The sequence below is a fragment of the Panthera uncia genome (assembly GCF_023721935.1).
Source record: "Panthera uncia isolate 11264 chromosome A3 unlocalized genomic scaffold, Puncia_PCG_1.0 HiC_scaffold_11, whole genome shotgun sequence".
Taxonomy (NCBI): domain Eukaryota; kingdom Metazoa; phylum Chordata; class Mammalia; order Carnivora; family Felidae; genus Panthera; species Panthera uncia.
Genome location: NW_026057578.1, coordinates 65,843,317 through 65,858,129, shown reverse-complemented (window position 1 = coordinate 65,858,129; position 14,813 = coordinate 65,843,317). Strand labels below are relative to the sequence as shown.

General features: G+C 35.5%; 1 protein-coding gene across 3 annotated transcripts in view; it reads right to left on the bottom strand.

Annotated features, from left to right (window-relative positions):
- Positions 1–14,813, bottom strand: part of FOXN2 (forkhead box N2) — a 65,344-nt gene that overhangs the window by 22,398 nt on the left and 28,133 nt on the right. For all 3 annotated transcript variants that reach the window (XM_049651453.1, XM_049651452.1, XM_049651454.1), the window contains exon 2: positions 5,767–6,317. In XM_049651453.1, coding sequence (XP_049507410.1) covers positions 5,767–6,303 — 537 coding nt within the window. In that variant the 5' untranslated portion in view covers positions 6,304–6,317. The remainder of the gene's footprint in view (positions 1–5,766; positions 6,318–14,813) is intronic.

The following is a 14,813-nucleotide window of genomic DNA, read 5'->3' as shown; positions in this document are numbered from 1 at the left end:
TCTGCATATTACAAGAGAAACACAGTCATTTTGAAACACTAATTCAAGAAGTATTTCATACATTAAAAAAAAAAAATCCACAAGCATTCCCAATCCTACTTGAAAGTACCACACTTTCTGTCCAAATTTCAGACATTTAAGTAGGCTACTGATTTTTGAGAAGACCATCACCTGCCTTTCTCTCCTCTCACCCTGACCTCAGTTGTGACAGCTTGCTAATTTTTGTCCCAATATATTACAATTTCTCTATTTATCCTCATATTCTTTATTATCTCATAAGATGATTTATTTCTCTTTGTCACACTCTCCTTGTACTCTGTAATGCTCTTCCTTCTTTCTTTCTCTGAGCACTCAAAAATGTTCAGGTTAATTATGTAAATAACACACACATTTACAAATTATGGTCAAGAACAAGTCCCTTTTGATCACTACCACAAATCAAGCCACACTGGACATATTATTTTGCAACTTTTATTACAAACAATACCATAGTGAATATCATATACATCTCCTTGCATGCAAGTATGAATGTTACTCTAGGGAAGAAATCAGAATCTAATCTACTACATCAAAATATATGCACATTTCTCATTTTAATAATTGTAGTCAACTTGCCCACAAAAATGGTCATACTCATTTATACTCATATCAGTAGTGTGAAAATATTATTGTTTCCCCTATCCTTATCTATTTGATATTACCAAACGTTTAAAATTTTTGCATTCTAATGGGTATAAATTACTTTTGGGGTTATTTTAGTTTGTATGTCCCTGACAACTTGTAAGGATGAATATCTTTGCCTGCTTATTGACCATTTATATTTCCTCCTCTGTTAATTGCCTGTTCATATTCTTGTCAATTTTTCTATTAGTTTTTTTTCTTATTGAATTAGATGAGTTCGTTACACACAGTGGTGTGCTGTTCACTGTAAACCTCTCCCATCAACATCACATTTAATGACATAATACTGGTAGCTTGAAACTGGCCATGATGGAAATATTTATACCATGAAAATTTAGAGAACCTACATCCCCACCTACTCAATCCTTCAACATTTACCAGCACGCCATATTTTGAATCCTAATCTGTTGGCTGCTACTTGTATCAATCACATCTTAGCAATCATTTTCAAGTTTTTGCAACATTTGATATTGTTGCTCATTCACACTTAAACTTACCCTCCTTAGATTCCATTACAACACACTTTTCCTAGATTTTTCTATTGAAAATCATTGCTGCTGATGACTTCAAAACTTAGAGCTTCAATCCCACATTACCACTATTCCTGTACCATACTTCTAAGTCCTAGTAGACATTTCCCCTCTTATGTCCCACCATAAGTATAAACACAATAGGTCTAAAACTAGTAAATAATTAAGAGATACAATTCAAAATAAAATCTAACAATGCACGTTGGAATGAATATATCCAACATTTATAAAACTTTTAGTCATCTGAAAGGAAAGTTTGACTGAGAACTGGGGGAATTTGCCTCCAAGATGGCTCACTCACATGGCTGTTGGCAAGAGGCTGCTTAAATGTTCTTATGATATGGCAGCTGGCTTCCCCCACAGCTTGTTATCCAAGAGCGCAAGATGGAAGCCATAGTGGCATTTATGACCTAGCCTCAAAAGGCATGCTCCAGCATTTCCACAATATCCTTAGTTACACAACTCAGCCCTATTCATTATTGGCAGGAACTCTACAAGGGCATGAATACGGGAAGGTAGGGCTCATTTGGGGTTCTCTATGACAGAGATTGATCTTTTGAAATTACTGAAACTTTTTCAATGGCCTAACACATAGTTGGTCTTCATAAATATTCCATATGTAGATGTGTTAGATAGCAACATGTTACAAAAGATAACTAATACAACCTCCTTTAAGTTCGCTGTAAGATGATGATGTGTCCCGATGTCTTGCTACTCATGGACTAATGGCACCAGGATCAACGGGGAACTAAGGGTACAAGACAAGTGAAAGAACTGAACTCTAAAGTATGACAGAGTCCTATGAGGAGAGATTGAACATATGCAATGTTTTATCTTTGGGAGAGCACAAATAAAGTGGTGGTCATAAAATAAGGTTAAAAAATAAAACTACTCAAATTTTAACAAATTCTTTTTTTTTTTTAAAAAAAAACTTATTTTGAGAAAGAGAGAAAGAGACAGTGTGAGAGAGCAGGGGAGGGGAAGAGAGAGAGAGATAGAGAGAGAGAGAGAGACAGACAGACAGACAGACACCCAAGCAGGTTCTGTATGTACAGCATGGAGCCTGATGCAGGGCTTGATCTAATGAACTGTGATATCATGACCCGAGATGGATGCTTAACCAACTGAGCCATTCAGGCACCCCGATTTTAACAAATTCTTTTTGACAAGAGTTGGACGCTTAACCAACTGAGCCATTCAGGCACCCTGATTTTAACAAATTCTTAAAAGCCAAGAATGAGCTAGCAAGATAACTGAGCGTCCTGGGATACCTACTCGCCAGCATTTTTCTATGAGTCTCCATCCAGTGCTCCAGAGGAAGACTGGAGGCAGGGAGAAATACCCTTGGAGATGATGATGGGATGTGCAGAACATACTAAGGTTTAAGCCTGGAGCAAGAATATCAGGCAAAGCTCAACCATGTTCCAGGCCCTAAATGAGCACAAGATGAGATGAGGTGTTACTGTGGGACAGGCACAAAAACTGGACAAAACTCCACTATGAAGCCAAAGCTGCCTGCCACTAAGAGAGAGGCAAAACACCCTTTTCATCCCAGTCCCAGACAAAGGATGACTGCTGCTGGGAGAGAAATACAAAACTCAGCTATCCTCACACTTTACTGACACTAGGCAATGGCCATGTGTCATTAGGTAATGGGCAGGAAATCTGCTCATGCCCAGATGATACAAAGCAGAGATATACTTCCACTGAGAAAGGAAATGGTCACTCACTTATACCCAGGACCATCCACTGATAGTAGGCAGAGTTTATTTACCATGATAGGAATGAGCAGGAAATTGGCCTGAGCTCTGGAACAGTGCTATCCAATAGGACTTTCTACAGTGACAGAAATATCATATATCTGTACTGTCCAATATGCCAACCACTAGCCACATGTAGATAACTGGCTACTGATAAGTGTGGCCCTAGACTCTACTCTGAGTAGATGGGAGAGACTGTCTGCTCCCAGGGGAGGCAAGCAAAGTCCTACTTTTGAGACAGGTATAAGAGCCTGCTTAATACTAAAACTAGAACAGAAGAATCAAGAAACTCATGTTCCCATCCCAAAAGCCTCATACCAAGTAACAAGCAATTGTTATGGGAGGGAAAAGAGCACAGACAGAAATAACTAACTCTCCTCCTGCCCCCAAACGTATCACAAGCTGAAAGATGAAGGTAGAGCAAAAATGCTAAGGAACATCATCTAACACTCCAGGACTTTCACAAGCACAAAGTATTAGCAGTCCATTTCTACATGAATTTGAAGCCTGTGGTATTCTGAAGGTAATTATGACAACCACAAAACCCAAACCCAGCCCAATTATTTACAAAGATTGACCAACACCTGTTTCACACTAACAGACAAAAGTAGAGGCATGTCTATTTCTGAATAGAAATATTATTTGCCTCAGTCTCTACCATTCTTTTATAAATAATGTTTGACATTATTTATATTTAAATATATTTATTATTTCCAAAATTAGGAAACACACACAGAAACAGAGATAAAACACTCAACAAAACCAAACCCAGAGATGGATGAGATAATGAAATTATCAGACAGACACCATATCTATAATTAATATGTTTATGGATCTAGTGGGAAATTTTAGCATAAAGATGGAGACTAATTTTATTGTTATTTTTTAAATGCTTATTTATTTTTCAGATAGCACAAGCAGCATAGGGGGGGGAGAGGGGGAGAGAGAGAGAGAGAGAGAGAGAGAGAGAGAGAGAGAATCCCAAGCAGGCTCCATAGTATCAGTGCACAGTCCAACACAGAGCTCAAACTCATGAACTTTGAGATCACGACCTGAGCTAAAATCAAGTTGGCTGCTTAACTGACTGAGCCACCCAGGTGCTCCAAGATGGAGACTACTTTTAAAAAGGCAAATAGAAGGGGGCACCTGGGTGGCTCAGTCAGTTGGGCATCGGACTTTGGTTCAGGTCATGATCTCACAGTTCATGAGTTCAAGCTCCGCATTGGGCTCTGTGCCAACTGCTCAGAGCCCGGAGACTGCTTCGGATTCTGTGTCTCCCTTTCTCTCCACCCCTCCCCCACTTGTGCTGTCTCTTCCTCTCTGGAAAAAAAAAAAAAAATTAAAAAAATTAAAAATAAAAAAATAATAAGGCAAATAGAAATGCTAGAAATGAAAAATATGCACAAGTCCTTTATCAGGCTTATCGACAGAATGAACACAACAGAGGGAAGACAGAATCTACAGAAAAATAAAAACTATCCAAACTGAAACAAAGAGAGAAAAGAGTAGGAACTGGGGCAAAGTAACCAAGAGGTAAGAAAGAGCAAATGGTCTAATATATTTTTACTTGGAAGCCCAGAAGTGGGAAGTGAGCCACAAGAAATATTTAGATATAATGAACAAAACTTTCATAAATTTAATAAATGACAGATCTGATAATGACAATATCCAATAACAAATCACAGATCCAAGAACCTTTGAAAAACCAAAGCAGGATACAAAAACAAAAACAAAAACAAAACAAAAACCACACCTAGGTGCATCATAGTCAAACAGTAATATAAAGAAAAAAGTCCTTGTGGGAGGGGAGATGGACTAAATGGGTAAGGGGTATTAAGGAATTTACTACTGAAATCATTGCTGCACCATGTGCTAACTAACTTGGATGTAAATTAAAAAAAAAAAAAAAAAAGAAAGAAAAGAAAAGAACTATTACAAAGGAACAAAGAATGGCAGCAGACTTCCCATCAGAAACTATATAAGCCAGAAGATAGGAGAGTAACATCTTTAGAGTACTTAAAGAAAACAAAAAAACAAACACACCTGTTAACCTAGAATACCCATCTTCCACAAAAAGATTTTTATAAATTCAATGCTATAAGAAATGTTAAATAAACTTCTCCAGGAAAAAAGAACTAATCCAGATAAGCATCAAGATTGGTCAACTTCTCTGTGAAAGGCCAGATATTAAGTGGTATAATGGTAGTATGATTTGAAGGTAGACTGTGATAAAGTAAAGACACATACTGATAAGTGTGTAACAACCCACCCCTAAAAAAAGAATAGCTGATAAGCCAATAGTAGAGATAAAACTGAATCATAAAAAAAATACTCAATCCTTAAAAAAAACAGGAAAAATGGGGGGAAAGAACAGAGCAAGTAGAAAACAAACAGCATGATCATAGATTTAAATCCAACCATATCAATTACATTAATGTAAATAGTCTACATTCCAATTATAAGGCAGAGACTGCCGTATTGAATAAATTAAGAGTAATATACTGATACAGTTGACAGGAACAGTACAGAAACTAAGAATAGAAAATTAGAATATTAGAAAACTGATTAGAAAAATATTAGTCTACCTATAGTAGACTGAAATTCTGTTAGATTTATATAAATATTTAAGAAATTTAAAAACATCTCAAATGAAAGCAAATGAATATAATTAAGCTCAAACTGAAGTAATCATAAGTTGACTATTTTTTGCCTTCCTTTAATTTCCCCATATTTTAAGGTCTCTATGATAATTTTCCCCCACCTGCCCAAATATAGCAATGTTCATAAACACTGACCTTGCCATGGCTTCTTTCCACTTTCTGAAAACATTTATTCAGGGACAGATTATGTCGAACAGAATTCTTCCAGCCTGTTGGTGCAGTGGCAAAATATGGGAAGCGGTCCAAAATCCAGCTATAAATTTCTTTGACAGGCAAACATTTATTTGGAGAGTGTTCAATAGCCATGTAAATGAGAAGACTAAAGGAATATGGGGGCTTTGAAGTTGCTGATTTTTTTTCTGGGTTCGGATAGCAAGATGGTCCTAAGGATGGCACATCATCTCCCTCTATGTCATACAATGGACTAACAATTGGAAGACCCTCACTTCCGAAGCTGAAGTTTGTTAGAAGATTAGTACTTTCATGAAGCCAGTTCAAGTTTGTGAGTTCATCATCTGCTGACTCACTGTCCACTAGAGTGGCCTTAGGCCTGGCAGCATCAACAGCTTCAGGCAAGCTTCCCATTTTGTAAATCTGGCTTAATCCTGCAACCTTTTCAGCTCCTGGAGTTTCAGCTCTCTTTTCTGGAGTCATTCCAATTACTGGACCCATTTACTCTTACAGTTCTGCAATAAAGGAAACAATTGTCAATCAATATAATACTTAAGATTTTTAAGCTCATGGAAAAAGAAAATACATATTTAAATATCACCAAAATCAGAAATTTTTCAATCAATTATCCCACATAATATTTAAGTACAATATTTGTGTAACAAAGACATTAAGGGTTACAATACAAGGAACAGAGCTTATTTCATGGTATTAGAAATGACTGTAAATAAAATATAGTATTAAAACACCATATGTATGAGTGACATTAAGAAAATTAAATAATTGTGAATAGTTACTAAAGTCCCTAGCCCACAGTTATAGCCTAATGGTAATGCTTCTTATTATTAAAAATGAACAGACTTTCTTTGAATTGTAAGACTTTATAATCTATGCATTTTAAGGATCTATGACCTATTGTAATAGTCATACATATGGCTCAATACAGAAAATAACCAAATTTAAAACATTGCTTAAATAATAATTCCAAATAAACCCTTTCCTCAAATATGAAATATTTATTATAAAGAGATAAACAGTTTCTAACATTTTTATAGTATATCATACTAAAAAGATAACATTTCTTATTCACTAAATTCATTATCACCAAAATTATATTTACTATAAATTTATTATTTCTTCTGTACATTCTAACATTTTTAATTGAATTCTGTATCATCTCATCAAGTACTGACACCGAAAGGCTGACATTCTTGAAGTAAAATTTGAATTGTAACTATTTTCAAGGAGCAGAAAGAAAGATATTTCTAAACTACCCTTTTTTACTTCTATTTTCTCAAATGTCTTTTGTTTTGCTTTTGGAACATACTTCAATACAAAAAACTTATGATGGGAGAATAACTGACCAAAGAGAAAAGTAATAGACCTAAGGTGCTATTTAATTCATTTTCAATGGTTCATAAAGGTACCCTACTTACGAATTCAGTGAAAAACCTTCCATGTCTTCCTATTCTATCTACTTATGCTTATATAACTGAAATAAGAGAAGTATCTCCAGAATTTTACTTTACTTAGAACAAAGCTGGCAGGTTATGCTAAGAATTATGAAAAAGATTTTATATGTATAACACTCCTATCTAGATTCTGGTAGCTACTAATAGATGTAGTCTCAAAGCACTTAATTATCAACAGCATCAGCTAATATTTTGGGGGCCAGATGTTGTGCTAAACACCACAAACTATATCTCAATTAACCATCAATTAAACTCTCTATATAAAGTAGGCACAATTATTAACCCAATTTTATAAATGAGGAAAATGACTCAGAGGTTAAGCATCCTGTTTTAGCTTACCTGATCAGTAAATGGAAACAACAGAATTTAAACCCAGAAAGACTGAGTTCAGAACCAAAATTAACTACTACATTATCCTGATATCAATGCATACACATCACCTGTGAATACCAATGACTCAATCCTATCCACCTTAAATCTCATTATTGTTCTCTCCATATCAAGTTCCTATCTTTCTTACTTACACCTTACTTACAGTGTATCTATAACTTGACATATTAAGACACTTTAAAAACAAAAAGATCAAACTGTAACAAATATGGTTTCTATTTCAATCAATTATGAAAACCACACATTAATAAACATACACACATCTGTGCATACATGCACACACTATATTTCAGAGATGACATTCTGTCCAATGTAGCTGACGAAATTATTCACTTTACCACCTAAGTCTCTCTACCCATAGAGAATTCCAAAAATGTGAATGAGAATTCAATGGCTGAAGAATGTCTTGCTTCCTTAAACAAACAAAAAAACTCTCAGCGCTCAACGTTCAAAGAAAAGAATGACTAATTTCCAATGTTCTAACTTTTACCTCTCACCTATATCTCCATTTATTTTCATTTACATATAGAAATCAGAGAGTAGCACGTATCAGTAGCTAACATTTATTGAGATTTTACTATACTACAGATACTATGCTATGGACTTTATAATCTCTACTTACTCTGCATGGCTATTCAGTTCTGTGTATGGCCCTTTCAGCCATGAATTCTATAATATGTAATTTTTTTACTTTTGTATTCCTAATGAATCTTAACAAAATGTTCAGCATGAATAGGCATTCAAATTATAATTATTTCAAACTGAAATGAACATATAGTCAACATATATGTTTATTCTGTACTTGGCTTTAAGAATTATTTTATTTTAGGAAGAACAAATACTGTTAAAATGTTAATACTACCCAAAGCAATCTACTTATTCAATGCAATATGTATCAAAATAACACCAGCATTCTTCACAGAATGAACAAACAATCCTAAAATTTGTATAGAACCAGAAAAGACCCTGAATAGCCAAAGCAATCTTGAAAAAGAAAACCAAAACAGGAGGCATCACAATCCTGGACTTCAAGCTGTATTACAAAGCTGTAATCATCCAGACAGTATGGTACTGACACAAAAACAGATACTCAGATCAACAGAACAGAATAGAGAACCCAGAAATGGACCCACAAACATATGGCCAACTAATCTTTGACAAAGCACGAAAGAACATCCAATGGAATAAAGACAGTCTCTTCGGCAAGTGGTGCTGGGAAAACCGGACAGCAACATGCAGAAAAATGAACCTGGACCACTCTCTTACACCATACACAAAAATAAACTCAAAATGGATGAAAGACCTAAACATAAGACAGGAAGCCATCAAAATCCTAGAGGAGAAAGCAGGAAAAAACCTCAACCGCAGCAACTTCTTACTCAACATGTCTCCAGAGGCAAGGGAAACAAAAGCAAAAATGAACTACTGGGACCTCATCAAAACAACAAGCTTCTGCACAGCGAAGGAAACAATCAGCAAAACTAAAAGGCAATCGACAGAATGGGGGAAGATATTTGCAAATGACATATCAGATATAGGGTTAATATCCAAAATCTATAAAGAACTTATCAAACTCAACACCCAAAAAGCAAATAATCCAGTGAAGAAATGGGCAAAAGACATGAATAGACACTTCTCCAAAGAGACATCCAGATGGCCAACCGACACATGAAAATATGCCCAACATCACTCACCATCAGGGAAATACAAATCAAAACCACAATGAGCTACCACCTTACACCTGTCAGAATGGCTAACATTAACAACTCAGGCAACAACAGATGTCGGCGAGGATGCGGAGAAAGAGGATCCCTTTTGCACTGCTGGTGGGAATGCAAACTGGTGCAGCCACTTCGGAAAACACTATAGAGGTTCCTCAAAAAATTAAAAATAGAACTACCCTATGACTCAGCAATTGCACTACTGGGTATTTATCCAAGGGATACAAGTATGCTGTTTCGAAGGGACACATGCACCCCAATGTTTATAGAAGCACTATCGACAATAGCCAAAGTATGAAAAGAGCCCAAATGTCCATCAATAGATGAATGGGTAAAGAAGATGTGGCATATATATACAATGGAGTATTACTCGGCAATCAAAAAGAATGAAACCTTACTATTTGCAACTACGTGGATGGAACTAGAGGGTACTATGCTAAGTGAAATTAGTCAGAGAAAGACAAATATCATATGACTTCACTCATATGAGGACTTTAAGAGACAAAACAGATGAACAAAAGGGAAGGGAAGCAAAAATAACATAAAAATAGGGAGGGGGACAAAATATAAGAGACTCTTAAATATGGAGAACAAACAGAGGGTTACTGGAGGGGTTGTGGGAGAGGGGATGGGCTAAATGGGTAAGGGGCATTAAGGAATCTACTCCTGAGATCATTGTTGCACTATATGATAATTAACTTGAATGTAAATTTAAAAAATAAATTAAATTTAAAAAAAAAGAATTATTTATTTTACAGGTGCCTGGGTGGCTCAGTTGGTTAAGCGAAAGACTTCAGCTCAGGTTGTGATCTCACAGTTTGTGGGTTCTAGCCCCACATCAGGCTCTGTGCTCACAGCTCGGAGACTGGAGCCTGCTTCAGATTCTGTGTCTCCCTCTCTTTCTGCCCCTCCCCCTCTCACACTCTGTCTCTCAAAAATAAATAAATGTTAAAAAATTTTAAGAATTATTTTATTTTAGAAGAAATCCTTAATGCTAGCAAACATCGTAACTAGTGACAATCATAAAACTGAAATTCACTGTTACTATTAAGGAAATGGGAGTGAGGTAAGCCATTTGCCTAAGGTTCTAAAACTAGTAAACAGTAAAGCCAAAATCATAAACTGGGCTAAGTTCAATATTCAAGTTTTTTGTCTAGTAAAGTACACTCAATCTCTTAAGGAACTTACATTTTTAGCAGTACTACTTAAAACAAATACTGTTGACAGAATAAGATATATATTCCCCTCTGAAACTAATTCAAATGTTTGCAAATATATGTTATTCCTCTGAATTACAAGTTTAGAATAAAGTCTCATTACTTTAAGATGTAAAGCAATATTATGGCAGCATATATGTCGAAGATTACACAGACTGTACAGCCAAGCAAAGTTAAAAAATCAAGTACTGACTGAAAGGTTGACATTCTCTTCGTTAACGTTTCAACGGTGACTGTATTTTCAAGGAGGGAAAAAGAGCTGTTTCTGAACTATCCTTTTAGAATACTTCAGGACATCATCCATTTAGAATACTAAGTCCAGGGGCGCCTGGGTGGCTCAGTTGGTTGAGCATCTGACTTCGGCTCAGGTCATGATCTCGCAGTTCATGAGTTTGAGCCCTGCATCCGGCTCTGTGCTGACAGCTCAGAGCCTGGAGCCTGCTTCAGATTCTGTGTTTCCCTCTCTCGGCCCCTTCCCCGCTCATAGTCTGTCTCTCTCTGTCTCTCAAAAATGAATAAAATTGTTAAAAAAAATAAAAAAAAAAAACAAAGAATACTAAGTCCACCACAAAAACAAAGGATCTTTTCCCACAAGTCAAATAAAGATATAACTATAAATAGCAAACATATTAGAAAATACCAAACTTTGCCAATAAAGAAACACAAAGCAATTGATAACACATATGGTATGATAATGTATTTAGCACAATGGTTGGTATACAGTAAGCACAAACATTAGACATAAAATTAACAATATCAACTTTTGCCCAAATTGGCAATGGTTTAAAAAAGTATTTAATACATGATTTTGGGCAAGGACCTAGTGCATTTTAGAATGCTAAATGGTAGTGTGTACCAAGAATCATTTAAAATGTCATATTCTTTGACCCAATAATTCATAGATTAATGGAACAGAATTGAGAACCCAGCAATAAACCCACAAATATATGGTCAATTAATCTAAGATAAAGGAGACAAGAACAACGAGGAAAAGACAGCCTCTTCGAAAAATGGTGCTGGGAAAACTGGACAGCTACAAGCAAAAGAATGAAACTGGACCACTTTCTTAAAGCATTCACAAAAATAAACTCAAAATGGATTAAAAACCTAAATGTTAAGACCTGAAACCAGAAAACTAAAAGAAAAAGTCAGTAATCTCTTGGACAGCAACTACAGCAATATTTTTCTAGATCTGTCTCCTCAGGCAAGGGAAACAGAAGCAAAAATAAACAACTGGTACTGTACCAACCTAAAAAGCTTTTGCACACAAAGGAAACCATAAACAAGATGAAAAGGCAATCCACTGAAAGGAAGAAAATATTTGTAAATGATATATACATTAAGGGGTTAAATATCCAAAATCTATAAAGAACTCTTAAAACTCAACACCAAAAAACCCCTAAATAATCCAATTAAAAATGGGCAGATGACCTGAACATTTTTCCAAAGACATACAGATGGACAACAGACACATGAAAAAATGCCCAACATCACTAACCACGAGGAAAATGCAAATCAGAACCAGAATGAGAGGGGCACCTGGTGACTCAGTCAGTTAAGCATCAGACTTCAGCTCAGGTCATGATCTCACAGTTTGTGAGTTCAAGCCCCACATCAGGCTATCTGCTGTCAGGGCAGAGCCTGCTTTGGGTCCTCTGTCTCCTTCTCTGTCTGCCCCTCCCCGGCTTGTGCACTCTCTCTCAGAAATAAATAAACATTAAAAAGAGAGAGAGAGAGAGAGAGAGAGAGAGAGAGAACGAACCAGAATGAGGTATCACCTTATACCACCCAGAATGGCTAGTATCAGAAAGATAAGAAATAACAAGAATTGGTGAGGACATGGAGAAAAGGGAACAGGGAACTCTCATGAACTACTGATGAAATATAAATCAGTACAGCCACAGTGGAAAATAGTATGGAGGTTTCTCAAAAAATTAAAAATAGAAGTATCATACAATGGATAAATAAATAAATAAATAAGATATGGTATATATATGCAATATTGCTCAGCCATAAAAAGGAATGAAATCTTGCCATTCATGACAACATGAATGGACCTAGAGGATATTACGCTAAGTGAAATAAGCCAGACAGAGAAAGACAAATATCATATGATTTTACTTACATGTGGAATCTAAAAAACAAAACAAACAACATCAATAAAGAGAGAAGCAGACTCACAAATATGAAGAATTGGTAGTATTAAAGGGAAGAGTATGGGAGGGATGGGTAAATTGTGTAAAAGGGATGAAAAAATACAAACTTCCAATTATAAAATAAATAAGTCACAGAGATGAAAAGTACAGCACAGGGAATATAGTCAATAATATTGAAATCTACTTATTGTGATGAGCATTTTATAATGTATCACTTGAATCACCGTGTTGTATACCTGAAACTAGCTTAATATTATATGTCAACTATACTTCAACGAAAAAAAGTCATACTTTGACCCAATAATTCCACTTATGAGTCACTTCAGTGAAATAATCCCACATAGGAAAAAAAGATTCTCTCCCTCTCCTCCTCCTCTTACACACACACACACACACACACGCACACACGTTCACTGAAGAACTATTAAAGACAATAGAAAAGTATAAACAACTTACACATTTTATTATAAAGAAATAGCTACACTGAAATACATCTACTCAATCTAATATTTCGTCATTAAAAATGATTTTCTTGAAGGCTATGAAGTAAAACAAAAAACTTATTAAAAACATGAAAAAGTAAAAATACATAAAAAGCTAACAGTGGTTTGTAGTAGTAACTCGGTAATTGTTTTCTTTTTTCCAGTTTTTTTAATGCGTTTATTACTTTTATATTAAAAAATTAAAATACACTCAAAGGGGAAAAGGTTGTGCTAGATTATTTTTGGTTATAGTATTTCTACTTCACAAAGAATCAAATCACAAAAAGGTCATGGACATATCAAAGGCTTCAAGTCAAAAACAGAAGTTACCTCTTAAATTCAGTACAGCCTATTCTATTGCCAAGCTTTTCTGTAAAACAAATTAGCTCACTGGTAAATAGGGGAAAGATTTTAGTACAATGTGAAAATCACACTGGTTTGTAAGTGATCTTTTACAAGCCTATGATTTTGCAGTACTAAGAAATAACAGCTGAACCCAAAATAGGCTAACATAGTGGAAAGCTGCAAACTGCTGAGAATGCAGTATTGTACACAATTCTCATTCAACCCATGTTTTTTCCTCCCAGCACAGTTTGGCCACATGCATTTTCTTGGAAGTGTTAACGAGCTCTTCTCTCCAAATTTTTATGCATTTTACCCTGGCCTCCATAACCCTGTAGCTTCCACCCTTCCTTGCATGCCTTTCCATCAGGCTATCTTCATCTTTTTTTTTTTTTTTTAATCCTATTTTGTAGTGTTTATTTGTAGTAAGTTTAATATATCTTTAAAAATATCTAACATACTTATTAAGATTTATTTTTGTTAGTGTTCTGATTATAAAACTTCACACTTTTAGGTGAGTTGGCACAATATTTAGTGTTTTCACAAATTCATAGTATATAATATTACAACAGAAAGACCTATGTATTTCACACCCAAAATTTTTTTTAAAGCTTTTAGTTTTGTTTGGATAATTCTAGTTTTATGAGAAAGTGCTTCTTAAAATGAACTGAAACCATTCAGTAACAGGTCAATAATGAGCATGGAAGTTTGCTTTTTAAAGCAGAACAAGTAAAGAAATACAAGGAAATCTGGGCTAGTGATGTAACGTTTCCTTTTATTAATAAAAATAATACCTCAACAAACCACACATAACTGTTACACATAATACATGTCACTCAAAAAAGCATTTAGGGGGGGTGCCTGGGTGGCTCAGTCGGTTAAGTGTCTGACTTCAGCTCAGGTCATGATCCCACGGATCATGGGTTTGAGCCCCACATCAGGTTCTGTGCTGACAGCTCAGAGCCTGCAGCCTGCTTCAGATTCTGTCTCCCTCTCTCTCTGCCCGTCCCCTGCTTGTGCTCTGTCTCTCTCTCTCTCTCTTTCTCAAAAATAAATAAACATTAAAAAAAGCAATTTAGGGCCAAGAGACCAAGATGTGGGGTTTGAAAAATGTACTCTAATTTCTCAGGACTGTAACTAGCATAACCCAAGTAATAAATACAACCACTAATAAACCAATTCCTAAAAGACACTGCTACAAAAAAAGTAGGTAAATGTACAAGACAATTTT